The sequence below is a fragment of the Podarcis filfolensis genome (genome assembly GCF_964270895.1).
Source record: "Podarcis filfolensis genome assembly, chromosome: 6".
Classification (NCBI taxonomy): Eukaryota; Metazoa; Chordata; class Lepidosauria; order Squamata; family Lacertidae; genus Podarcis; species Podarcis filfolensis.
In genome coordinates, this window is record NC_139609.1 from 30,114,788 (window position 1) to 30,139,922 (window position 25,135).

At 43.1% G+C, this 25,135-nt stretch overlaps 1 protein-coding gene across 1 annotated transcript in view; it reads right to left on the bottom strand.

Moving 5' to 3' along the window:
• Positions 1-2,267: 2,267 nt before the first annotated feature.
• LOC310765245 (uncharacterized protein) overlaps positions 2,268-25,135 on the bottom strand; it is a 63,132-nt gene continuing 40,264 nt past the window's right edge. Inside the window, exons 18-30 of the mRNA XM_083620021.1 lie at positions 23,907-24,047; positions 21,267-21,417; positions 20,262-20,373; positions 18,549-18,717; positions 17,086-17,307; positions 14,731-14,955; positions 12,966-13,143; positions 11,080-11,186; positions 9,971-10,195; positions 8,863-9,133; positions 7,784-7,948; positions 6,293-6,532; positions 2,268-3,655 (exon numbers count right to left, since the gene is read on the bottom strand). Of these exons, the coding sequence (XP_083476147.1) occupies positions 3,156-3,655; positions 6,293-6,532; positions 7,784-7,948; positions 8,863-9,133; positions 9,971-10,195; positions 11,080-11,186; positions 12,966-13,143; positions 14,731-14,955; positions 17,086-17,307; positions 18,549-18,717; positions 20,262-20,373; positions 21,267-21,417; positions 23,907-24,047 (2,706 nt within the window). The 3' untranslated portion in view covers positions 2,268-3,155. The remainder of the gene's footprint in view (positions 3,656-6,292; positions 6,533-7,783; positions 7,949-8,862; positions 9,134-9,970; positions 10,196-11,079; positions 11,187-12,965; positions 13,144-14,730; positions 14,956-17,085; positions 17,308-18,548; positions 18,718-20,261; positions 20,374-21,266; positions 21,418-23,906; positions 24,048-25,135) is intronic.

Sequence of the window (25,135 nt, forward strand, 5' to 3'; positions counted from 1 at the left end):
GCTGAGCTGAACTCAGTTCCAGAGAAAAGGCTGGGGAACAAACCACTGAAAAGGCACTGAAAGTCGTTGGCAAGCTTTTTCTCTCTGACACATAGACAAAATCTTTGGGAGTGAAATAACTATTTTAGGAGAAAACCAAAGCCAAAAGTGCTAAAGGTCACGATCTCACTCTTTCTCTCTCTTTCTTCCTCTCTCACACACAGCATTTCAGGAACAAACAAACCTATCAGCCGAGTTAATGCAAACCCATGAGCGCAAATCTGCATAAATGGTATGTTATTGGCCAATTTTGAATTACCGTATTTTTCGCTCCATAAGACGCACCTGACCATAAGACGCACTTAGTTTTTAGAGGGGGGATGCAAGAAAAAAATATTTTTAAAGGGAACGCTGGGCAGAGCCTATATACATCCCAGGTTCTGCTCAGCGCTCCCTTTAAAAATATTTTTTTTATTGTATTCCCCCTCTAAAAGCCAGTCAGTCCCTTCTCCCTCCTCGGGGAAAATCCCGCAAGAGCTGCTTGGGGGCTTTTCCTACCTACATTCGATCCATAAGACGCACACACATTTCCCCTTACTTTTTAGGAGGGAAAAAGTGCGTCTTATGGAGCAAAAAATACGGTAACTAAAAGGGCAAGGGCAAGGCAGCCTGTCATCCCGCCATCCCCATTATGGTTTGTTTTTAGGATTAGAACCATTAGCTGTAAAAATAAGAGAAAACAAGCCGGTTGATCCAGGGGCTCCCGATGTGCGGTGTTGCTGCGGCCCGAAAAATTCTGCTAAGCAGCCCTTCTCTTTTGTTTTTGGAGGAGATTTCACCCACAGGGCTTTGGCCTTTAGCGCTTCTGGCTGCGGAGTTTCCTCCATTTTTTCCCTGGCCTTTGGGAACAGCAATTTTGAGCGGTTATTTTAAAGAGCCTTGAATTGAGTTTTAGTGGGGGCGAAAGAGTTTAAGTTATAGTGATTACTTTGCTCTCCTTTTTGGCTTTTGAGAGTTCCCTCTCTGTAAGCTTGGTGAATTCTACACACACACACCCCTCCTAATTTGTTTAAGGCTGGTTGGGGAAATTCCTGGGGCCGGCAGCCATTTCCCCCAGCTTATTTGAAGGGAGCGCCATTTTGCACTGGTGATAGTGCCATTTCTGGCAGGAGCGCCATCTTGTTTAGGAGGGATCGCCATTTTAACTGTTAAAGAGTTTATTTATTTTGTTCTTTGGGAGAGCTTATTGAGATGCCTGTTAAAAGGAACCCTAGTCCTGCTCTCCCTACAAAAAGGGTAATTAGAGGCCTGTCTCAGTCGCTGCATTCAGTGCAGCAGTTCCTCAGCAAACGCTGGATCGTCTGGGTGCTATCATGGCCAATATTGGCTTGGACCTTGTGGCCTTGACAAGGTTTAATATGGAGCTTGAGTCATTGGCTCAGCAGTTTGGGAGGCAGCCTGATCCCCAGCCTGGCCCTTCCTCCTCTTCTACTGTTTATGAAGCCCATGGTCCCTCTGATGCGAGTGAAGGGAGCGAGGCTTTTGAGTCCTCTGGAGTTTTGTTGCCCCAATTGCAGTTTTCCAGGATTCCAGTCCCACCTAGTCTTAGGGGTCATCCCAGGAGTATGCGTGCCACGGTTCAGCAGGCCTTTTGGTCTGGACTACCACGTTCACAGTCGGCAAACCCGGGTTTTGGGAGCTCACGGCTTTCAGCAGTGCAGATTATGGGGAGAGGAACTTCTCATCAGCCTAGCACCTCACACGTTTTTAGTTCTGTTCAGGTGTAGTTGGTTCATTTGAGGGAGGCGCTCTACATCCACTCTTCTGAGGAGGATTTTCTGGTGCCCAGGGTCCCGTCATCTGGTGGCAAGCAGCAGAAGAGTCGTCGCTCCAAATGCAGGGCCAAAAGGCACAAAGATGGCGATTCCTCCTCCTCTACGGGTATGGGATAGGCTCTGGTTCAGGTGATAGGGATGGGAGAATGCTCTCGCCATCCCTATGTGAAGGGTATTCCGTTAAAGGAATCCAGGGACTCAATGGTTTGGTCAACCCTTGAGAGGGGGTTGTGCCTGTGCCGGAATCCAGGGGGACATCTGGGTGGCAGAGATAACCTGTTCCCGGCTTTCCGCTTATCGAGGTGTTCACCCTAGGCTGACCTATGCTGGTGCCCTGGGTCAGCGCTGCCTGCAAGAGTGCAGGGAGCCAGTCGAACCAGAGCCTATGCAACCAGTCACTTTCTGTAATCAATAAAGTTGTGGCCTAAATTCTGCCAAAAACCAAAACTAAAATTTGAGTCAGGTGTGAATTTATTTAGGGGGGAGGTTTCTGGGTCTGAACACACAAAATGACAAGGATATTTTAGCCTGACATAGAATCAATCAAGATAGAAATTCTCTAAGCATTAATATGAAAAACAATTACAAATCCATATAAAAACAATTAGAAATCCATATAAAAAAATTCCTCTGAATCGCCAGACTTCCCCCCACCCCCTCTATGGGTCCCAATGTCAACGTTTACACCTGCATATCAGACTTTTATCAACATTTTTTTAATCCATCTGAATTGTCCATAGTCATAGTCACCTTACAAGTAAGATTAAAACCCTGCTAATGTTTTCATCTGCTTGCAGTGGTCTCCTACGTTAATTATATTTTCCCCATTCTTTTTTAAAGTTCTTGTCCTCTTGAGCTTTCCAGTTAAGTTTTGCCAGAGTCCATTATAAAAATAATTATGAACTGTTGCACAAACAGTCCGAAGATCTTATAAAACAGTGCAAAATACTAAGGATTTTTAAGTATTTGTGGCCTCTTTTGATGAGGCAGAAACTGTTGGACTTGCCTTTTAATTGTATAAATATATTTGGGGGGCGGGGTATTGTGTTTGCTGTAAGTCATTTTTATGTGTAAAGAGGCTAATAAATAGTACTACCAGTGTTTTCTTCTTCTGGGGGTACTATTTGCTTCCGTGAATCTACTCTGAGTAAAACAGAGCACTCTACTCTGAATACAACCCAGTATAATTTACAACTTATCCACTTTCCTTCATCTGAATTGTAATGATACATCAATACGATATAACTATACTGTCCATTTATTTCCTTTGTGTTGGCAATATATGACGTATTGTGAAATGTTGTTGAGGAAGTGGCTATTTTTTATATATATAAAAAGAGCTCAAGGAGCAACAGTAGTACTGGTAGTCGTCGTCGCATAATTTCCATATTTCCGCTTACGTAGCATGCAAACTGCTATACCTACAACAGCCAGAAAAATAATTACAGAAACGCATGCAATTATCACAATTATAATTGTGGATTTGTCAACTGGGTCAGGATGTTTGTCACCTGGACTAGACGGAATAATGGAATTGTCAGCTGGAGTAGGAGAAATGGTGATTGGACGAGTAGGAGCACTTGGCCATGCAGGAAGGAACACGACTGCTCTGGCTATATTAGATATTTCTCCGACGTTGTCGCTCCCATCAATGCAACGAATGGCAAAGTAGATGGAGGTGCCATTCTCTTTTGTGAAGTTTACCGGCTTATAGTGAAAGGATTGCTTGACCCCAGCAACCTCTGTCGTCAGGCCAGCAGTGTCCACGGGAGTCGCACTATCAAAAGTTGCACTGGTTAACTCCGAGGGTCTTTCACCCATCTTTATTTCATACATTTCAGCTGCAAAATAAAGGACCCACAACAGGCACGCGTTAGATGTACATCTTCAAACATGGATCAAGGAAACAGTGACAAGCCTATCTTTCAGTGCATAACTTCCTGTCCTTCAGGAACCCTAAGAATATTGCACACCAGCCCATTGCATCGTTGTGTGTTGCAGAAGACATTGGGAATTAAAGAACACACAAGATCTATGTCTGCAGTCACGGATTAAGAATAACAATTTGCTTTCTGTGCATTTCAAACTTCCTGCCTTTAGGGAACTCTTAGCACATTGGCTTTGAATGCACACCCGCCACTACATCTTTGCCTGTTGCAAAGGACTCTGGAGAATGTTCCAGAACATACTGTTAGTTTACATGGGCTGCTGCTTAGGCTTCTCGAAGTTCCCCGTAACTCCTTGCCAATGCAAAAACATGGCCTATGTCACAGAACCCAACAGGGTACCTATTTCAGACCCTCCAAGTGTCCCTATTTTCCAGAGACAGTCCCTGATTTGCAGACGCCATCCCAGTTTCTGATCTGATCCCTCCTGGAATGTCCCAATTTTCCTTAAAGGTAAAGGGACCCCTGACCATTAGGTCCAGTTGTGTCCAACTCTGGGGTTGCGGCGCTCATCTCGCTTTATTGGCCAAGGGAGCCGGCGTACAGCTTCCGGGTCATGTGGCCAGCATGACTAAGCCGCTTCCGGCGAACCACAGCAGCGCACGGAAATGCCGTTTACCTTCCTGCTGGAGCGGTACCTATTTATCTACTTGCACTTTGGCGTGCTTTCGAACTGCTAGGTTGGCAGGAGCAGGGACCGAGCAACGGGAGCTCACCCCATTGCGGGGATTCAAACCGCCAACCTTCTGATCAGCAAGTCCTAGGCTCTGTGGTTTAACCCACAGTGCCACCCGCATCGCCACCCCGCTTAGGATGTCCCTATTTTTACTGGAGAAACATTGGAGGGTATGGAGTTATCTGACCCACAAGTCATCTGAAGGCAGCCCTGTATAGGGAAGTTTTTAAATGTTTAATGTTTTATTATGTTTTTATATACAGTGGTACCTTGAGTTACAAATGCCTCAGGTTACAAACTCTGCTAACCTGGAAGAGTTACCTCGAGTTGAGAACTTTGCCCCAGGATGAGAATGGAAATCGTGTGCCAGCGGCGCAGCGGCAGCAAGAGGCCCCATTAGCGAAAGCACGCCTCTAGTTAAGAATAGTTTCAGGTTAAGAACGGACCTCCGGAATGAATTAAGTTCGTAACTAGGGGCACCACTGTATGTTGGAAACCACACAGAGTGTCTGGGACAACCCAGTCAGATGTGAAGGGTATACAGTGGTACCTCAGGTTAAGTACTTAATTAGTTCCGAAGGTCCATACTTAACCTGAAACTGTTCTTAACCTGAAACACCACTTTAGCTAACGGGGCCTCCTGCTGCTGCCGTGCCGCCGGAGCACAATTTCTGTTCGCATCCTGAAGCAAAGTGCTTAACCTGAAGCACTATTTCTGGGTTAACAGAGTCTATAACCTGAAGCGTATGTAACCTGAAGCGTATGTAACCCGAGGTACCACTGTTAATAGTAAAATCATCATTATGGAATAGGATGTCCCTATTTTCAGCGAAGAAATGTTGGAGAAATATGGATCCCATTTGGCTAGAGCTTCTCCGAGATCTGGTGTTTAATATTAAGGACTATCAAAAAAACCGGCAGAGAGGAATTGAGAGAGAATTAAGAGCCTCGGACGTGAGATCTCCAGGCTGATAGTAGATCAAGACTGATGGACATCTGTTGGGGATTGAAACCGGGAAAGGGGGGGTGGAGTTTGGGGATCCAAAGGGTGCATAATTACAATCTGTTTTTGCTTTTATTTTGTTTTGCTATTTGTATGAAAATTGGGGAAGTCGCGGAAGGGAATTTGGGTCGACTTTAGAAAAAAGTTTTAAGAATGAGAATTGATGTATAAATATTGATGTTTATAAGGTAAAAATGGCTTTTTTAAAATGAACTAAACAGAAAAAGGTTAAAAATTGGGGATAAGAACTTGTTGAATTAACAATTTGAATTGGAAGATAAGAAGGGGAGGTGTGGGGAAGTCAGGGAAATATGTTATAGAAAAATAAGGATTGTAAACTTTATGTGTTTTTAACTTTTTTTGTTTTTTCTTTTTTGACTTTTTAAATGTATTAAAGTGGAAAATTTCAATAAATATCTTTAAAAAAAAAAAAAGAAATGTTGGAGGGTATGCTATTCCACAGAATAAAACCTTACACTACTCATCTGCCTTGCCGGGGGGGGGGGGGACGGACGGATGATGGCAAAACACATACATGACTTAAAATAAGAACAAAATACGGATTTAAAAATTGAAGCCACAATGCCGGAAACAGGCAGCCCTCCTCCCACCGAACAACAACAGCAGAAGGCCAAAAACATCAATTAGAAAAATAAAAATTGAGTGTGGCTGGGGACATTGAAGGGTTAATGGAGCTGTCCAAGGGAGACCCCGATGTACAGTATTACATGCCTTTGAAGTTAGTGTAACTAAAACTGTTGTTTGGCTCTCCACCCCCCAACCAGGTAAGTACTAAATTTAAATATTTCTCAAAAATCCTTACTGAAAGATTAAAGCAGAACCCCACATTTACCTTTCCCCACATCATAGTCATCTCCAGGAGCTGTCCAGTTGAGAAGAAATCCGCCTTCACCAGTTTGATGTACCTCAAGGTCAGTGATTTTACAGGGTGGAAGAACATCATGACTACCTTCAGGAGGAATTTCTCGTACTACAAAAGTACCACCGGACCCAACTCTGGTGACATTTCCCAGATCTCCTTCAGTTTCGCTCACATTAGCTTCAGGTTTGGGGGGGTTCATTGTTATAGTACCTACAAAAGAGGGGGGGAAGATATGTCAGATGGGGTACATTACAGCTGATAGGCAGATTCTATCCAGGTATACAGGTAAGCCATGACTTATGCTAATTATTGCCAGCACACTGGGATGTCTCCCTCTTCCCCCACATCCCACCTGTTTCTCACCATACCCAAATCTGCTCCAGATTTAGGGGAAGAAGAGGGAGGAGAACGTTGTCCTGCACAAGGAGAAATCTTTGTGAGGGGGGGACATTTTGCTTAGCGCTTTGTCGATTACGACACCACATGTTAGATTTTTGTTTGTTGCTGAGTATAGTAACAGGCTGAGAATAAACAACAAACAATAGCAATGGGCAAATACCTATTTTGTGTGTGTGTGTCCCCACCTCCAGATAAATTTAAGACGTTAAAATCACTTTATTATACACCACCTTCTCAATACGGATCCACCTCCATTCCTGCACTGAGCTGCTTCCCCTACGCTGAAGCTGCTGTATGCAGAAAAATACCACAGTTATGTGGGCAAACGGATCCCGTCCCTCTTTCCCACCCACACGTAGCATCAGTGCATTACATATGTGGATCCAGCTATACGTCTGCAAATAAAGCATTTAAAATATAAAGTGCAATATACAAATGTGACACTAGACGGCGACAGTGAGCTATACCAAATTGAATGCATTTTCCAAAACTTTTTCTTTTTTTAAGCATTTTCACAGCGGTTTTTTATATGTGTGTAGATTCCACCATGGTTGCCTAGAGTTGCTATGGGGAAAATAAAGACATTTGATCTAGCCCAGGCATGTCCAACCACACTCCTCCTCTCTACAATGACAGTGGGTAGATCACTACCAGGTTTTTTTATACTGGGAGTAGTAGATCACAATCTCTTGGGAGTTGGACGTGCCTGATCTAGACTAGATGGGAATCTAAAATGCCGAAAGCGTTAACCAAAAGAAGGATACCAGAGTCGTATTTTAAAGCCTTGTAAGAGTTAGGGAGCTGTTTCATTGGTTCAATGACACATTCGATTAACACATCCAGAATATTATAGGATAGAATCCTATAGGATAGAGTGGGTGCAGATATATGCACCCATGCATCAGAAATGTATGCTCAAGTGTCCAGATCTACATAAAGACCTTTATAAAGAAGGGAATAGCAGAAAGAAACTTATGTTACTCCCAAGACTCCCAATTTCACATTTTGAGAATCACAGGGCTAACATACCACCAGTAAAGCTATTTCATAACCCAGGCTTACCATTTTCTGTGAAACCTGGTACATAGAGAGCTTGACTCTGCCTACGGGACCGTTTAAGAACCTTGTCTTTTCCTTCGACACGCACTTTTAGGTTGTGTCTGCCATTTCCTTTGAGTGATGTGAAATACCTGGAGTAGATCCCGTCGTTCTTGATAAGATCAGCACCTGAATACACAGATATAAAAATGTAACATCCCAAAGCTCACCTCTCACTGCTGGTCATTAAAAAAACAAAACCCTACATAACCTATGCGGGAGGTGTTCATTTTGCAATGTGTGTGGCTGTTTTAATGGAAATAGCTGAATATTTGACTCTGATCTCTGTAATATAGGATCATAAAGGACCAATGTTTTAATATTTGTGCCTCACAGGCCAACACAAGTTGTAACCAACACAACACAACACACCAGCATTATTGTAGCTTGCCATATACCTGACAAGCTCCATTTTTGGCAGTGCCAAGCAGTTAACAAAATCAGGACACTTATCAAAATTAAAGACTCCCTTTCCCCATATGAACTAACCCAGATCCAGAGATCATCATCTGGTTCCTTTCCCTGTGTGTGATTTCTGAGGGAAGTTGGGAGGCTGGCAAAGAGTGAGTGGAACTTCTCTGTAGTAGCTCACAGTTATGTAATGCTCTCCCCGGAAGGCCCACTAGGCACCAATCTTGCTATCATTTCAGCACCAGACAAAGATGTTTTTGTTTTCCCAAACATTAGTAGGTCTCCATACTATCCAACATTTGACAGATAGCTTTTGCATGGCTTGATGAAAATAGGGAGCCCAGATTGAGATCTTGATATATAACGGTTCCAGTTCACATATGCAGATAAGGCAAGTCACATGCTACAGGAAAAGCCAAATACATACACTGGTATTGGTTGCAATGTATGTACTCTATCGGAAAAGAATGAATGAATTTGCCACTGCGAAAGATGAACAGCCAAGATCAGCTTTTGAATCCACTATGTCAGCTTAGATGATGCTAGATTTGATGAGTTAATATTCTGCTTCAGGGGAAAAAAATAATAAATCCAGAATGCATACTGCCCATAACGTTTCGAAATAAACGTACCTGAACCATTGTCAAAAAGCTCCACCTCTTCAGGTGTTCCAATCTCTGGTTCAACTGTGGCTATGACTTTTGCACCGATAACAGGTAAGAATCCTTGGCTGACTTCTGCATAAATAACCATCGGACTAGGAAACTTATTGGTATCGCTATTCATAAAGGACTTCACAGTCACCGGGGGCACATTGACAGATGCTGCTCTAGTTGTGACTGTTATCGATATGACCTGAGCGTTTGAATATGTATTCTGAATTGAGTAAATCCAATCTCCTGTCTGAAATATAGAAGAATATTGCATATCTAAGTAACATTTGTGAATACAGTTCCATTCCTTTGGTTATTGTTGTGCTTTGCTAAAGATGGATGTCATTTTCTACAAAATATATATCTACAAGTGCAGAAGGTACCACCAGCAGCGTCAAGCTAGACATATAATGGACGTTTACTCCTTCCATGGTGAGCGGCAGTTGCGGCCCGCTGCGGTGCCTCCTCAGCCCCGCAGAGTCTCGCTATCTTTCCACAGCCATTGCCGCTCCCTCTTGGCCACAACAGAGCATCACGGGCACCAGTAGGCCCGCAGTTTGAATCGGCCAATCTGCAGCAGCCTGGGCAGCAGGGCTTGGGGAGAGGACCTGAGGGACACAGTCTTCCCTCAGGTCCGCTCCCCAGGCATAAAAGTAGGTCAGGGCTGCCCTAAGTGGTGCAGTCAGGCAGAACAACAAAGGCCTCAGACTTCACATGGTATAATGGACTGCCTAATAGTATAAATATAACATAAGATTCTTGCATTGCAGGGGGCTGGACTAGTTTATGCTTGTGGTCCCTTCCAACTCTACAATCCTACAGTTCAATGATTCTATGATTATTCTGTGAGATTCTGCCCTATAAGGGATAAAGTAATAAACTGGTCAGTTGCACAGAAACTATCATTTCAGACAAGCAACTGAATGTTAAATGTCGTAAAGGTTAGTAGTGAATGGCTCTTAAATAATTTGCTGTAGTGACGCAACCCTTCACTAACACAGCTACAGTCATTTCTCCCTTTTCAAAAAGGAATAGGCACAGTGACGGTTTGACGCATAGAGAAGTTTGAGAAGAGCTCAGCTTTTACCTCTGCGGTTCCAACAATCTTGAGGCGAGCTGTTCGGACGTTGGTATTATCAATTGCAAAGTCTTTTTCAGTGTACTCTCTTCCTTTGGGATCTGTGAGAAGAATTTCCGGTGGGGATGTGCCCCATGTCACCACAAAGAAAGTGTCATTCCCCACTGTTTTATCAATGGTTACAATACCATTCAGCTGGTCTTGGGAACCGACGCTTTGCCCTCTACTTTCAAGCTGTTGGTGGGGGGGGGGGGAGAAATAAGTTTATAGTATCTGAAAAGTTTTATAAATTGAATACATATGATTCATTTCCTTTCATAAGATGTAAAGACATGAGTGGCGGTACATTGTTTAGAAGGTGCCTTCACAGTGTTTAGTTCTGCTGGAAAAGTAATACGCAATACTCAGATGTTAATAAAAATGCTGGTACAGTCATGACATGATAGGTCTTGCCCCATACAGATATTGGTTTGTCCAGTGGTGATAAATTTAGTTTCTGTCAATATTTCAATGTTAAAGAGATGGAGGAAGGTAGATAAGCAGCTATGTTGAAACAGGTGGAAACAATCGCACCTCTACCTCAACAGCCTTGGAAATGGCCAGCCAATATTTGGACAATGCTAGATGAGGCAACTCAAATCTCCAGTTTCCACATTTTGGCAATGGGTAGCTGGGCTGGAACCATGGTGCTGGGTTGTTGTTTTTAAAGAAAGACTTTTGTCATATGCTATTTTCCTAATGAAACCTCTTCTCCAATTTGTTACTTATCCAGGCAAAGAAAAATGAATTATATTACACATTCATTTGAACTCAGAATGGTACATTGTGAAATGTTTCAGCTCTGCCAAAATCCATTTTGGCCGTTTGCCCTTCTCTGTTAATTCTTTTAATACCTGTTCCTCCCCCTGTTCAATAATAGAAAAATGTGGGCTGTAGAATTCATTTCACTCCGTGTTGACTTTAATTCTTTTAGGGTGCCTAGTAATTTTAAGCAAATAATAATAGTGATAGTGATAGTGATAGTGATAGTGATAGTGATAGTGATAGTGATAATGATGATGATGATGATGATGATGATGATAGATTGCTGTATGCACTCAAATCTTTGCAGTTCAAACCTGAATAGATTGTTGACTGATATCTCCACTTCCTGAAGAAATTCCACTGAAAGCATCAATGAGGCCGTTGGAATCCAAATTGTCAGTGGCAGAAAATTTTGAACCTCCTGAAATGTGGTTGAAATAATAATAATTAGAAGAATTTTTCAGGTGGAATAAAATGCGATTAGCTTTTGTATGATACCTTGTAGTGGCCACTACACGGCGCGGGGGGGGGGGGGGAATGGTGAAAATTTCATTGAACGATCACTAATTCTTGCACTAGGGTTTTTTATTTCATAGAATGTCACCCCCCCAAGGTGTTTGTGTTTTGTGGTCATAGGCAGCAACTGGAATGGCTAAGGAAAATTTAGGCCACTTAACTCAGCGGAAGGAAGGAAACTCTAGATTTTTTTTATTGCCCTTGTATCTCACCACCTCACCTAACCCAGTACACACAAACCCCTTCCAATCTTATCCTCACAACAAGTCTACTGAAAGATAGTGCAAAGTCACTCAGTGAGCTTTTGTGGCTGAACCTCAGTCTCCCCATTTTCAGTAAGCGTTCTATCCTTACAAATGCCATAGTGACAGAATACCACATTTATTCAAATCTAATGCTCACTTTCTGGGGCCAAATCACGTTGCAAAAAATGAAGGTACACATTAGATTCAACGGCACATTTACATTCGCCAGCAAATACATTTTTTTGTTTGTTTCAAGGTTCTGAAAGTTGAGGTGTGCATTAGATTTGGTGACGTACATGTATGAGACTTGAATAAATACGGCAATAGGACTTGGGACTGTTAAGGATCATGGTTTAATTTCCTGAAATAGTCATATTTATTCATGTGAAATCACTGTGTGTTTTTAACATGGGTTTTTCCTAGGGCTGTAGCTCTCTCATGTGATTGGCTGACTGTGAGTCACATATGAGAGCCGTTCCATTGTGTTGTGACTGTTATTCAAGTACAGTGGAACCTCAGATGCCAAACATCGTGGAACTCATACGTTTCGGCTCCCAAATGATCGAAAACAGGAAGTGAGTGTTCAGTTTTCAAATGATTTTTCGGAAGCTGAACATTCGGCGTGGCTTCTATGGCTTCCAATTGAGTTCAGGAAGCTCCTGCAGCCAATCGGATTCCCGGAACGGATTGCCGTATTTTTCGCTCTATAGGACGCACCCGACCATAGGACACACCTTGTTTTAGAGGGGGAGAACAAGAAAAAAAATTCTCCCCCTCTCTGCTCAGCGCCCCTTCAGCGAAGCGACAGGAGTAACGGAGCCCCTTCCACTTCTCCTCCTGCTTCACTGAAGGGGCGCTGCACAGCTCTCCCTCTCTGCTGAAGCCAGGAGAGTCTTGCTCTCCCAGCTTCAGTAAAAGGAACCCAAAGCCTTCGGAGAGCAGCGCGAGTTCCCGCTGCCCTCCAAAGGCTTCAGGCGGCTATCCCTGAAGCCTGGAGAGTGAGAGGGGTCGGTGCGCACCGACCCCTCTCGCTCTCCAGGCTTCAGCGAAAGCAGCGCATAGCCTCCGGAGCGCGGAGGGAGCACTCCCTCTGCACTTCGGAGGCTTCGCGTTGCTATCGCTGAATCCAAGGAGCCTGCATTCGCTCCATAGGACGCACACACATTTCCCCTTAATTTTTGGAGGGGAAAAAGTGTGTCCTATAGAGCGAAAAATACGGTAAATTTGAGAACCAAAGTACGAGTGTAACTGTTGTTTTTAACTGCTTTTCTGTCTTCTCTCTCTCTGTGTGAGGGGAATGGCTGCTGAGAGAGGCTTCTCTGAATACTCCTGCGGACAGTGTGTGTCTGAAGTGAAACAAACTTTTTGCAAGACACCAGCTGGCACTAAGTAGCACAGAAGACTCCTGTAAGACTCTGACATTTCATTCAATCACTTACCCGTCATGTCTGCCAATCTTTCTAGTTCTTCTGCAGCACTTGGTCCCAAAGCAATGGTGTGAATTATAGACCCACTATTTTGAACTTCTTCGAAACAAGAGGTTATAGCATTATCTTCTCCATCTGTCAAGAGCACAATTTCACAGCCTTTTGTAGTTGAATACTTTTGTAAAAAGACCTGTATGGGGGAAAAGGATTGAAAAATTAACAGCAATTAGTAATGTAGAAGGGCACACACTTAAAGTGTATGACATAACTGCTACAAAGCTCTGCAAGTATGTTGTATGGTTGCTGCTCTGTGATATATGTGTGAATTAATTTCGTACCTCTATAGGACGTGGACTGCGGTGAGATAAGTGCCATATATGTTACTGTTAATGGAGAAACAGCATTTGCTACTTCACTACTTTTAAAGGGTAGAAAATATGTGCAAATTGGGTTGCTCACTCCCCTCTCTAGCTGCTGTTCCACAACAACTGCCATAGCTTTCCCCTAAATCCATGCCTAGGAACAGAAGACCTTACAGTTTCTCTTTTTTATATTCTTAAATTTCAATCTCTGCAGTTATGCAGCAATTTCAGAATTTTATTTTTTAAAATCCTCATGAAAATTATTCAGCATTTTAATGCAAATTTCTCCTAATAAACATGTTTTTATATGCAGTTTTCACTCAAGTGCATATTTTTGCAAGCAGTTTCTCCCAATATAATGCATCTTGATTATAGATTTTTTCCCCATGTGATTATGCATCTTGATTATAGCTTTTTCAATAATACATTCCATTTCATGCAATTTTGTATGTAATATGTTCATTTTTTTAACCATTGGTGAGCTGGAAAACTAAAGCAATTCATTTTGGATTGAAAACTAATAAATTGAAAACTAATTGAAAACTAATAAAAATTATTATCAAAAAAAAAGAGAGGAAAACTTAAAGCACCAAATTTGGAAAATTTTGAATTTTGAAGGGCAGTATGTTTGGGTTGTCAAATTGCTTAGGAAAGTGATAAACTCGACTTTAAATGCAAACTGAACAATTTCCCCCTCCCTATCCCCATGCTTGGAAAAACCAGCTTTAGCACTCTCTTTGGCCTCAATATGGAAAGGGAGAGAAAGCATATAGCTTCCGCTGCAGGGAATTCACAGTGATGCACTATAGCTCCTTCACAGTTTAGGACAGGTTTATCAGGCTGCCCAGTCCCTAAGATCATTGCTAAGTCAAGCAGGAAGAAGAAAAAGAAGAAGAGGAGGAGGAGTTTGGACTTGATATCCCACCTTTCACTCCCCTTAAGGAGTCTCAAAGCGGCTAACATTCTCCTTTCCCTTCCTCCCCCACAACAAACACTCTGTGAGGTGAGTGGGGCTGAGAGACTTCAAAGAAGTGTGACTGGCCCAAGGTCACCCAGCAGCTGCATGTGGAGGAGTGGAGACGTGAACCCGGTTCACCAGATTACGAGTCCACCGCTCTTAACCACTACACCACGCTGGCTCTTTTGGCTCCACTCAAGCTATGAACCTGAGCTTTCAGGTGAGTAAGAATCCAGAACTGGTTGAACACCACCTACCCAGGCAGCAAACCACCTACTAACAGCACCTCTATCTTGTCTGCACTGAATTCCAGTTTTCTTGGCTTTTATGAGACCTGATATGCCCCCTAGAACACAACTATTATATGCAGCAACCCTGCCTTCTTTTAGATCTGGCTACTCAACTAAACAGAAGCATAGGAATAAAATAATCTAGACTTTTTTTCCTTCTCCTTCACCTGAAATCCTGACTGCACGCCGGAACATATGTTGGTTCCTCCACCAGCTGAGGTAGGAAGATAGTCTGCAAGTGTTTGCCGCACGCTGTTGCTGCTGATCTTTTTCAAGCCAGTCAGAACTGATGCTCTGTTGTTGAACGTGACTATCCCAACCCAGGATCCCCCTTCAATAATCTGCAGGATGAATATTTCTGCAGCTTGTTTCATCCGACCAATGCGATTGCTCTGCATGTGAAGAAGAAGAATAATTAAAAAACAAACAGCATTCACAGATTTGCCAGTGTATTCTGAGAAGCAAATAAAAAATTTCCCTGAAGCTTTATTTGTAAGTATAGTGATCGGCAAAACATTCGTGAATATAGACAAATCCATAATGTTTCAGAGTATCCAAATAACTTCATCCATGTTGTGATTCAGGGCGCAATCCATCTGGAATTTTTTCTAAAATGGATGGGAGGTGCACAACAGCAGCTTTCATTTAAATGGGGCTGGTCCCGTGAATTGTGCTCTGGAAGAATATTTCTCCTATAATATTTTTGTGGCTGCTAAACACATTTCCATATGTTATATATGGAAATACCAATTCAGTTAACAGAATCTCGTTTCTATTTGCTTAGCAGTTGTTTGGTTAGTTAGATGGTCTTTACCCTGACTTTCAGTCAAAAGATTCCCATGTCTCTTGAAACCACTTCAGGGATTATTACCAGAACATAGGTAGCTGCTGAAGCTTCCTTCTCTACTGAGAATCCAAAAAGACCTGACTGATCTCTTTAGATATCTCAACCGAATGCTTGCAGTTGGATTTCCCCCTTCCTCCTTCCATGCTTCATCCATTCTGCCTCTCCCCTACCCAGTGTTTTCCATCTCCCATAATCCATCACTTGCTCTGGGTTCCCTGCACCAGCAAAGAATTTGACTGAGGTTGCCCTCTGGCACACAATGGCCACATTGCCCTTCCCTGCAGCTCATCTCCTGTATGGATTTGTTACCGCAGCTGGATAAATATCCAAATAAACTTATATAATCAGGTAGACTAAGTGTGATGAATGTTTAAAGGTAAAGGTAAAGGTACCCCTGCCCGTACGGGCCAGTCTTGACAGACTCTGGGGTTGTGCGCCCATCTCACTTAAGAGGCCAGGGGCCAGCGCTGTCCGGAGACACTTCCGGGTCACATGGCCAGCGTGACAAAGCTGCATCTGGCGAGCCAGAGCTGCACATGGAAACGCTGTTTACCTTCCTGCCAGTAAGCAGTCCCTATTTATCTACTTGCACCTGGGGGTCCTTTCGAACTGCTAGGTTGGCAGGCGCTGGGACCGAGCAACGGGAGCGCACCTCGCCACGGGGATTCGAACCGCCGACCTTTCAATCGGCAAGCCCTAGGCGCTGAGGCTTTTACCCACAGCGCCACCTGCGTCCGCGTGATGAATGTTTGCTGAACTACAAATCCCATGGTCATTGGCCATGCTTGCTGGGACTGACAGGAGTTGTAGTTCAGCAGTATGTGGAAGGCTGAAGGTTCCCTACAACTGAGAAACAACAAAATTGAGCCTCACTGTTCCTATTAAAGGTACCCCTGCCCGTACGGGCCAGTCGTGTCCGACTCTAGGGTTGTGCGCCCATCTCACTTAAGAGGCCGGGGGCCAGCGCTGTCCGGAGACACTTCCGGGTCACGTGGTCAGCATGACGAAGCTGCTCTGGTGAGCCAGCACCAGCGCAGACACGGAAACGCCGTTTACCTTCCTGCTATAAAGCGGTACCTATTTATCTACTTGCACTTAGGGGTGCTTTCGAACTGCTAGGTGGGCAGGAGCTGGGACCGAAAGACGGGAGCTCACCCCGCTGCGGGGATTCGAACCACCGACCATACGATCGGCAAGTCCTAGGCACTAAGGTTTTACCCACAGCGCCACCCGCGTCCCCAGTGTTCTTATTATAGAGTGTCATTTACTACAGAAGTGTCAATGCTGTAATGACATTTATAATAATGATTTTATTTTTTTATACCCTGCCCATCTGGGTGGGTTTCCGCAGCAACTCTGGGTGGCTTACAGCACATTAAAAAATGTAAAACATCAGACATTAACATTTCACAATACAGGGCTGCCTAAAGATGTCTACTAAAAGTCAGATAGTTGTTTATCTCCTTGACACCTGACAGGAGGGTGTTCCACAGGGAGGGCGCCACCACCAAGAAGGCCCTCTGCCTGGTCCCCTGTAACCTCACTTCTTGCAGTGAACTGCCAGAAGGCCCTTGGAGCTAGACCTCAGTGTCCATTTGCTTTCGCTATAGACATGAATACCATAATTTTTGAACTGTCTCAAAATAGATCTTCTGAACATGGAAAGAAGACTTACCGCATCCATGCTCCCAGAAACATCAAGCACTAGACACAAAACTCTCTCCTGTTTTTTCAGCAAGGAGACAGTGGGATCAGGTGGGGGAACCGTTATTGGAGATGAACTGGCAAAGTCGGGAGAGTCCATAATTACTTCCCAGGTGCTCCTGTAGTTGCACATTTTATTCTGCAAATTTGTTGCTTTAATATTATGGTTGCTTTTGTTACAGAACTGAGTAACCTAAATAAAAGATAGGGAAGGACAGGTCAAGATCACAGCCTCATTAGCAATTCCTACTTCATGGGAGCTGTTCCTTACGAAGAGGTGCTGCAAAGATGGACATTCATTGGTACAGAGACAAAAAAAGGCTACAGGGTGTTCAGCAGATTTTTAGTTCTAGACGTCTGTTGCCCTTAACCTCACAAAAATGCAATGAAAAGAGTTTCCAAAGAGTCTGTTCAAGTTTACTTATTGACATAGCTGTCAACTTTTCCTGTTTTTTAAGGGGAATTCCCTTATTCTGAATAGGATTCCTCGCAAGAAAATGGGAAAGTTGACAGCTATGCTTATTGACCTCCCAGGGCTTGAACAGACATTCACTTCCCATGTCACAAGTTAATGTCTGTAGCGATCACACAGGTTCCCCAGACATTTCACCATCTATTGATCCCTGTGCCACCACTTTATTTCTCACTGCCACCACCCAGGCCCTACCTGGGACAATACTGAGTCCAGTCAGGGTTAAATTGGAACACAAACTTCTGTTTATTTATTGCAGTTTAACAAGCGTGTGGTTTCATAAATGGTCTCGGTCAATTACAATCATGGGGTGCCTATCCAGACCTATAACTTCCATTACCTACTCTCACTCACTAAACCTCGCAGGTATTTACTTGTCTTCCTAGCTCCTAACTGTTCCTGACTCAGCTTATTTCACTACGCTAACTCAACCTACCCACAGACTCTATCCCAACTCTCTCCCACTCCAACCAACCACCCAACGAACTCCCCCTTCGCCCCTCCCAGAGCTGGTTTTATAATCCCTCTGACTCCACCCCCTGGGTCCTGATTGGGTAACCTGTTTAACTATTTCCTCTCCAGCACCCTCATATGTTAACGTCACAATGTCCATACATCACTACAAGGGGGAGTCTCAGTGCTCATGTGGCTGAAATAGCAACGGCACAACACAAGAGGGAGGTATAAGATAACACAAGAAATCCCTGGTGTATGCAGAAGTAGAAGAAATCCTGGGCAAACCTCAAAAGTTTAAAAAGTCAAAAGGGGCGTGTCTCTGTGTGCCTCGTTCTGCTGTGAAATGTTTTTTTCTGGGCTCCTGCAGGTGGAGGAAGAATGCAGTCCATTCCCCCCTTAAACACGGAGGTTGAGGTTGCCCGCCTCCTTAGCAAAAAAAAAATCTTGTGTTTTTGAAGGCAGACACCGGAGAAGAATAGATCCCGACTGAGATTTGTCGCACTTACCGAAGGGAGACTTTGCAAATACATTATAGAAGCTGCAGTATCTTGGCGCCTGCTTGGGAAAAATACGCATCCGTGTTCAAACAGCTGAGTTTGGGGATCAATTTTGCAGCGTCTGTATTGTTTGCCACCAAGTGGGAATATGTATTGACCGGTGAAATCCGTCGAGCACCTAATCAATATAATAGAAACAAATAATGGCCAGTCAGTTTAAAAGTCGAGAAATACGTAATTACGTCCTGGCATGGTTGCATGCTGTGTTGTTGTTGTCCATGCCACAGTTGCTAAAACGCCCACCAGCACTCCCAGAAGATCGGACTGTAGAACTCTAAGTAATGTGGATATAATACAGTTTGATTAAGAGCTTATCCACTTTTGAGTGGCGTGAGCCCTCAGTCATATAGGTTGCTTCCAGACAAGCATTTTATGTCACAAATATATGGGTCTGCAAACAGGGATTTCTGTACCATTTTAAGGCAGTTTTCTTCCTGTGGCGATAATGTGAACCTCTGGACTAATAACAATTTTAATTCTTTTTAAGTGATCTAATTTACACAGAATAGTCAATTCGGGGGAAAGGTCTCTTTTTTCCTAAATGACTATTGTGTGGAGATTAGATCAGTCATTCACTCCTGCCTTGCTGCTATGGGATATAAATTAAAATAACAATAACAGTAGAAATAATCATGACGACGCAGCAGCACCAACAACAACAACTGGATTTGGCTGGGGAAAGGATTAAGACTGACTAGGGCTTCCATATGTCGGACATAGCCAGGATTTGTCCATCAAAAATGGCATCCGGGCAGAATTTTCGGCAAGCGGCTAAAGTGTCTGGAAAAACCCAGGTGTATGGCAAGCCCATATCGGAAGTGTTGATTTTTTAGTGATTTCCCTCAAACTTTGCCGCCTCCCCCCCCCCAAAAGAAAAATGTTCAACAACCTTTGTATCCGGATTTTCACTTTTTGAAATATGGCAATCCTAAGACTTACCTATTGCAAACAGTTGCAACCAGACTGTCTAGGGGTGTTGATTAGGTTTTCCCTATGCCTGAGCTAACTGCTATTGTCCCGAAGAACTCCTCAATATGAACAATGGGAAGAAGGCTTAATGGAGTAACAAGGGGTCTCTCGACACCCTACCTAGGCCTTCTCATGGGATGCATGAGTGCTTGGAAGACTGCAGCTGATAAGGAGATGGGCAAGGAAAAGTAGGTAGTGGGCAACATGACAGTGACCTACAGAGATGGCCGTGTGGCACATCTAGAGCAGGTGTACATTCGGGGGAGCAAAACCCGACTCCTCATCTTGCCCAATATGCTGAAAAATGCTCCAATGCTGAGAAGTACGGAGAACGAAAACCAGGGCTCTGGGGCTGGAAGGGGCAAAGCTGCTATCCTGAAAGCCAGAGGAAGAGGGCATGGCATGGGGCATGACAACATTTCCCAGAAGTGGCAGTAACTTCGGACGCAGCCTTTTCTCAATGAATTGAAAACTCTTGTTGCAGAATGTGCTGGTGATGGGCTTTTGTGTTATTCAATAAACGTGTTTCTTACAAAATGGGGGTGGGGGGTGGGGGGGTGAAAAAGGTACTCATTGGGTGTGCTGTCCGCCAAGACATTGCAGCATTTTCCCCTAATGAAAAGTCTGTTCTGTATATCATCAAATTACAGGCTAATCCAGTCTAGGCAATAACTGGGCGGTATGGGGTGGTACCTTGTGGCTTCAGGCAAGTTGTCTCCCCCAGTAGCATAGAAAGGTGCATCGTTGTTATACTCATCAAAGACACCCCATCGGAGATGAGCCCACTCATGAACAAAGACTCTACCTGTGGAAGACAATGACAAAGCTCAATGTGACACACTTTTTTGGGGCGGGGGGAAGAAACATATAATGTACAACACACACACACACACACACAAGCAATTAAATAACTATGAAAGGGATAGGCAACTTTTTGATCTGATTCAAAAGTCCCTCCTTCCATCCCATCAACGTCTATAAGGCTTCAGTTCAGTCACGGTGCAAGCCAGCAGTGGTGTTGTGGTTAAGAGCGGTGGACTTATAATCTGGTGAACCGGGTTCGCTTCCCCACTCCTCCACATTCAGCTGCTGGGTGACCTCGGGCTAGTCATACTTCTCTGAAGTCTCTCAGCCTCACTCACCTCACAGTGTTTGTTGTGGGGGAGGAAAGGAAAGGAGATTGTTAGCTGCTTTGAGACTCCTTAAGGGCAGTGAAAGGTGGGATATCAAGTCCAAACTCTTCTTCTTTTTCTTCTCCTTCTTCTGACAACATCTTGTAGCACAGCCTCATGACCTTGTCATGGACTCTCATGTTGAATTTCTGACTCAAACCATTGACTTGACCTCTTGATGGAATATTGCTGGGCTTCACCTGTGAGCCTTTAGCTCTCACAACACAGGGTATTATTGGCTAATAAATAAAGCCAATTTATTAATGGCTTCAGGTTGAGGGGATGAGGTGGTACGATGGAATGGGAGCATGTTCAACTAGCTTCAAGAAGGGAGATGTTGTGACTGGTATATTTTCTGATGAATCTGACGTGGAAATATTGCTGATCTGCTACAGACAAATTAGGAGGCTTTCGAGTAATTAAGCAACTATATTTAAGGAGTTAATGGAATTCCTGAGAAAGCATTATCTTTTGAAACCTTGACTCACATTTTAATAATAATAATAAAAATAAAAACAGGTACTACCTCGAGGACCATAAGCATTATACAAATTGTCATTGGTCAAGAAGTTAGGAGTAAAATGAATGTATCGCCCTGGTTCCCCACATCCGCCATATTGCAAGGTGTAGGGATCGTCTCCATATTTGGGGAAAGATTCTGCCACTATGACATCGGCCTGAAATAAAACAGAACACGGCTAAAAGATCACAGAGAAAAGAAACAACCAATACCATTGATATTAATCTTATATGGTGATTAATCTTATACGGTGATTTTGGTTCTGAACAGAAATATGTACAGTACAGTGGTGCCTCTGGTTACGTATTTAATTCGTTCCGGAGATCCATTCTTAACCTGAAACCGTTCTTAACCTGAGGTACCACTTTAGCTAATAGGGCCTCCTGTTGCTGCTGCACGATTTCTGTTCTCATTCTGAGGTAAAGTTCTTAACCAGAGGTACTACTTCTGGGTTAGAGGGGTCTGTAACCTGAAGTGTTTGTAACCTGAGGTCCCACTGTACACAGATTTGGGCCCTAGGGTTGCAATGCACATTTAAAAGAAGTTATAGCCTATTGGGGTATTCTCCTAAAACAGCTGAGATCGTCTTTTGAATAAGTACCTGTGCAATTTGTGAGGTGTGCAGCCTAATACTACGCAGGTAGATGTAGAAAGAAGTCTTGATATTCAGTTAGGCTTACACTCAGTAAAGAGCATATCGGACTGCAGGGTTACTGTCAGTGAATGTATACATAGTCACTATGATAGGCTGTCCAGATCTCCAGACTGTCTATATTTTGTGAAAGAGATTCAAATGCACACTCGTAAATTCTGATCTGTATAAGTGAAGTGGATTGAAGTGCTCTGTCACCCTAGCACAATAAATCAGTTTGTTTTGAAACGGCCTTTTGCAGTTAGGAAATATGTTGAGAAACGAGTGGACCAATGATCAACAGGAAGATGTATAACACCCTGCATAGAAATCAAGATGAACATTTGTGTAACCCATGGGTAGGCAAACTAAGGCCCGGGGCCCGGATCCAGCCCAATCGCCTTCTAAATCCGGTCCGCGGATAGTCTGGGAATCAGCGTGTTTTTACATGAGTAGAATGTGTCCTTTTATTTAATATGCATCTCTGGGTTTTTTGTGGGGCCTGCCTGGTGTTTTTACATGAGTAGAATGTGTGCTTTTATTTAAAATGCATCCCTGGGTTATTCATAGGGCATAGAAATTCATTCCTCCCCCTTCAAAATATAGTCCAGCCCCCCACAAGGTGTGAGGGACAGTGGACCAGCCCCCTGCTGAAAAAGTTTGCTGACCCCTGGTATAACCTTTCAGAACAAAAATGCTCAATATGCACTTAATGTTCTCTAACCTCTGCATAAGGAGGCCTTATAACTTAAGAGCAAGCAGGATGATGCCAAAAGCATAACTTTGGGAGCCAAAGAACTGTAGGCTAAAACAAAAGTATCTCAGAGAGGTAATGTATATATGTGTTTATATGCTAATGCTAGAAGTATCCCGGCCAAGATGGGCAAGCTGAAGTACTTGCTCTTAGAGGATAGTGTGGATGGAGTGGGCATGACGGATGTCAGGTAGAATGGAGAGAGACAGTGGGACATGGTTATATCTGGATACTGACATTATAAGAAGGCCAGGCAGGAGCATCCTGGAGGTGGTGTTGCTCTGTACATCATAGAAGACATGGAGTCCAACAAGCTAGGTTAAGAGTGGTTGAAGCCTTGTACTAATCTCCAAAATAGATGGACCTTTACAAGGATCCATCACTTGGGTTAAAGGAATCAACATTTGATGCCTACGATACAAGCATATTATGATCATATTATGCCTCGTAAATCTTCACAACAGCCATTGTGTTGGTTATGCCAAGAACTCGTGACTGATTGACGTTTGAAAGTGAGCATACACACTGAGAAGTGAGTTTAAAGAATGAAAAATGCTCAGGATCACCAAAAGGCTTGTTACTTTGCTGACTTGTGAAATGGCAAATGCTTCAAGTACTTTTCATAGTCCATGACAGCATATGTGATAATAAATTTGTTAATAATAGAAATAACTTTTATTTATACCCCACCCTCCCCGACTGAGACCGGGCTCAGGACGGCTAAGACTAAATATATAAAATACATTAAAAACACAAAATCAAATGATTAGTTTAAAATACAATTCAAATCACATTTAAAATAAAAATAAAATTAAGTGGGAACCCATGAATCACAACTGTAGGGGTAAGGAATTAAAATTTCACCAGGCCCAGCCACTTGTGCTAGTATTTAAGATTTCTCAAAATATATTTTCCAGTTCCTTATTTCATGCATTCCTTTGAGGATAAAGGGGGATCCTGTTTTGGGAGCGCACCAGGGTCCCCAACCTTTTTAATCTAGCCTTGACCATTATCACATCTGTAAGAACAATATGTTTTATGCAGCCCAATTCCCCTAGACTTACCTTATCATAGGTTTGTATAGTTACTCTCTGATATCCATGTTCAATCAAAAGTAAACCCAGTTGCATTCAAAAGTGATGGCATAGTCTTATTCTGTATTTATTTTTCCCTCTGATCTTTCCATTTGCCCCAATCTTTTATTTTTTTAAAAAAAATACTACAAGTACATTTGCAATTTAAAGTATTCCCCTAGACTTACCTTGTCATAGGTTTCTGTAGTTACTCTCTGATACTCTGCTTTGTCTTTCCATGTTGAAGGAATGACAAGTTTTACAGCCTTGAAGTAAAATCTTTGTTGTGTAGCACTGAAGAGATATGTTGACGCCTCTTTGACCATGTCCTAACAAGGAAAGAAAAGGAAAGACCTCTGTCTGTCAGTGACTAGTATCTGCATTGGGTTTTACAGAATGTGCCCTTTGGTCTTTTCTGCCATCTTTCTTTCCCTAAATCCCTTTCTCCAAGGGTAGGCAAACTAAGGCCCGGGGGCTGGATCCGGCCCAATCGTCTTCTAAATCTGGCCCACGGATGGTCCGGGAATCAGCGTGTTTTTACATGAGAAGAATGTGTCCTTTTATTTAAAATGCATCTCTGGGTTATTTATGACGCATAGGAATTCGTTCTTTTTCTTCTTCTTCAAAATATAGTCCGGCCCCCCACAAGGTCTGAGGGACAGTGGACCGGCCCCCTGCTGAAAAAGTTTGCTGACCCCTGGGCTAGTAGATGCATTGCACATGCCTGCATCAGGCACATTTTTGTGTGGATACTCCTGCGTCATTAACTGCAGCCTGACATATAGGGATTTTAGCATGCAAAACTACACCTGGGACTCAGCTACACAGCTGCAAATCAAACATTTTAAGTGTGTTTCAAGTGCAATATACAATGTGACACTAGATGGCGAAGGTGAGCCTTATGGAAAATTCAATGTATATATATTTTTTAAAAGTTGGTTTGTGGTTTTTTCCAAAAGCATTTTCAGAATGGTTTTTATATGTGTGTAGATTCCACCCTGATATGAGGGGGAAAGAAGTTCTGCAAAAAGTTGTACCTGACAAACTTCTGGGTAAATTACCTCCTGTTAAAGACATTTTGTTTTGTTTCTCCAAAGTGGTAGCCATTTTGTCAAGTGATGGTGGAGGGAAGGGCTGTTCTTGTTAGTGACATCCCACTTCTGGAATTATCTCCAGAAATTTGGTGCTTCACAGAGCTCTGATTAGTTTAAACCTATAATCCTAGATAATTTGAAGGATTTCCAACTGCTCAATCAATATGCCATGTGGTGTTTAAACCTTTTGGCAAAAACCAAAACTTTTGCGCCTTTTCATAACCAATTTTGTTTTTTTCTTGCACTACCAATCGATTAAAAGATTTCAAAAGTCTTTTCATGGGGTTTGAGACAATAAAATAGTATAAACAGCACACATAAGT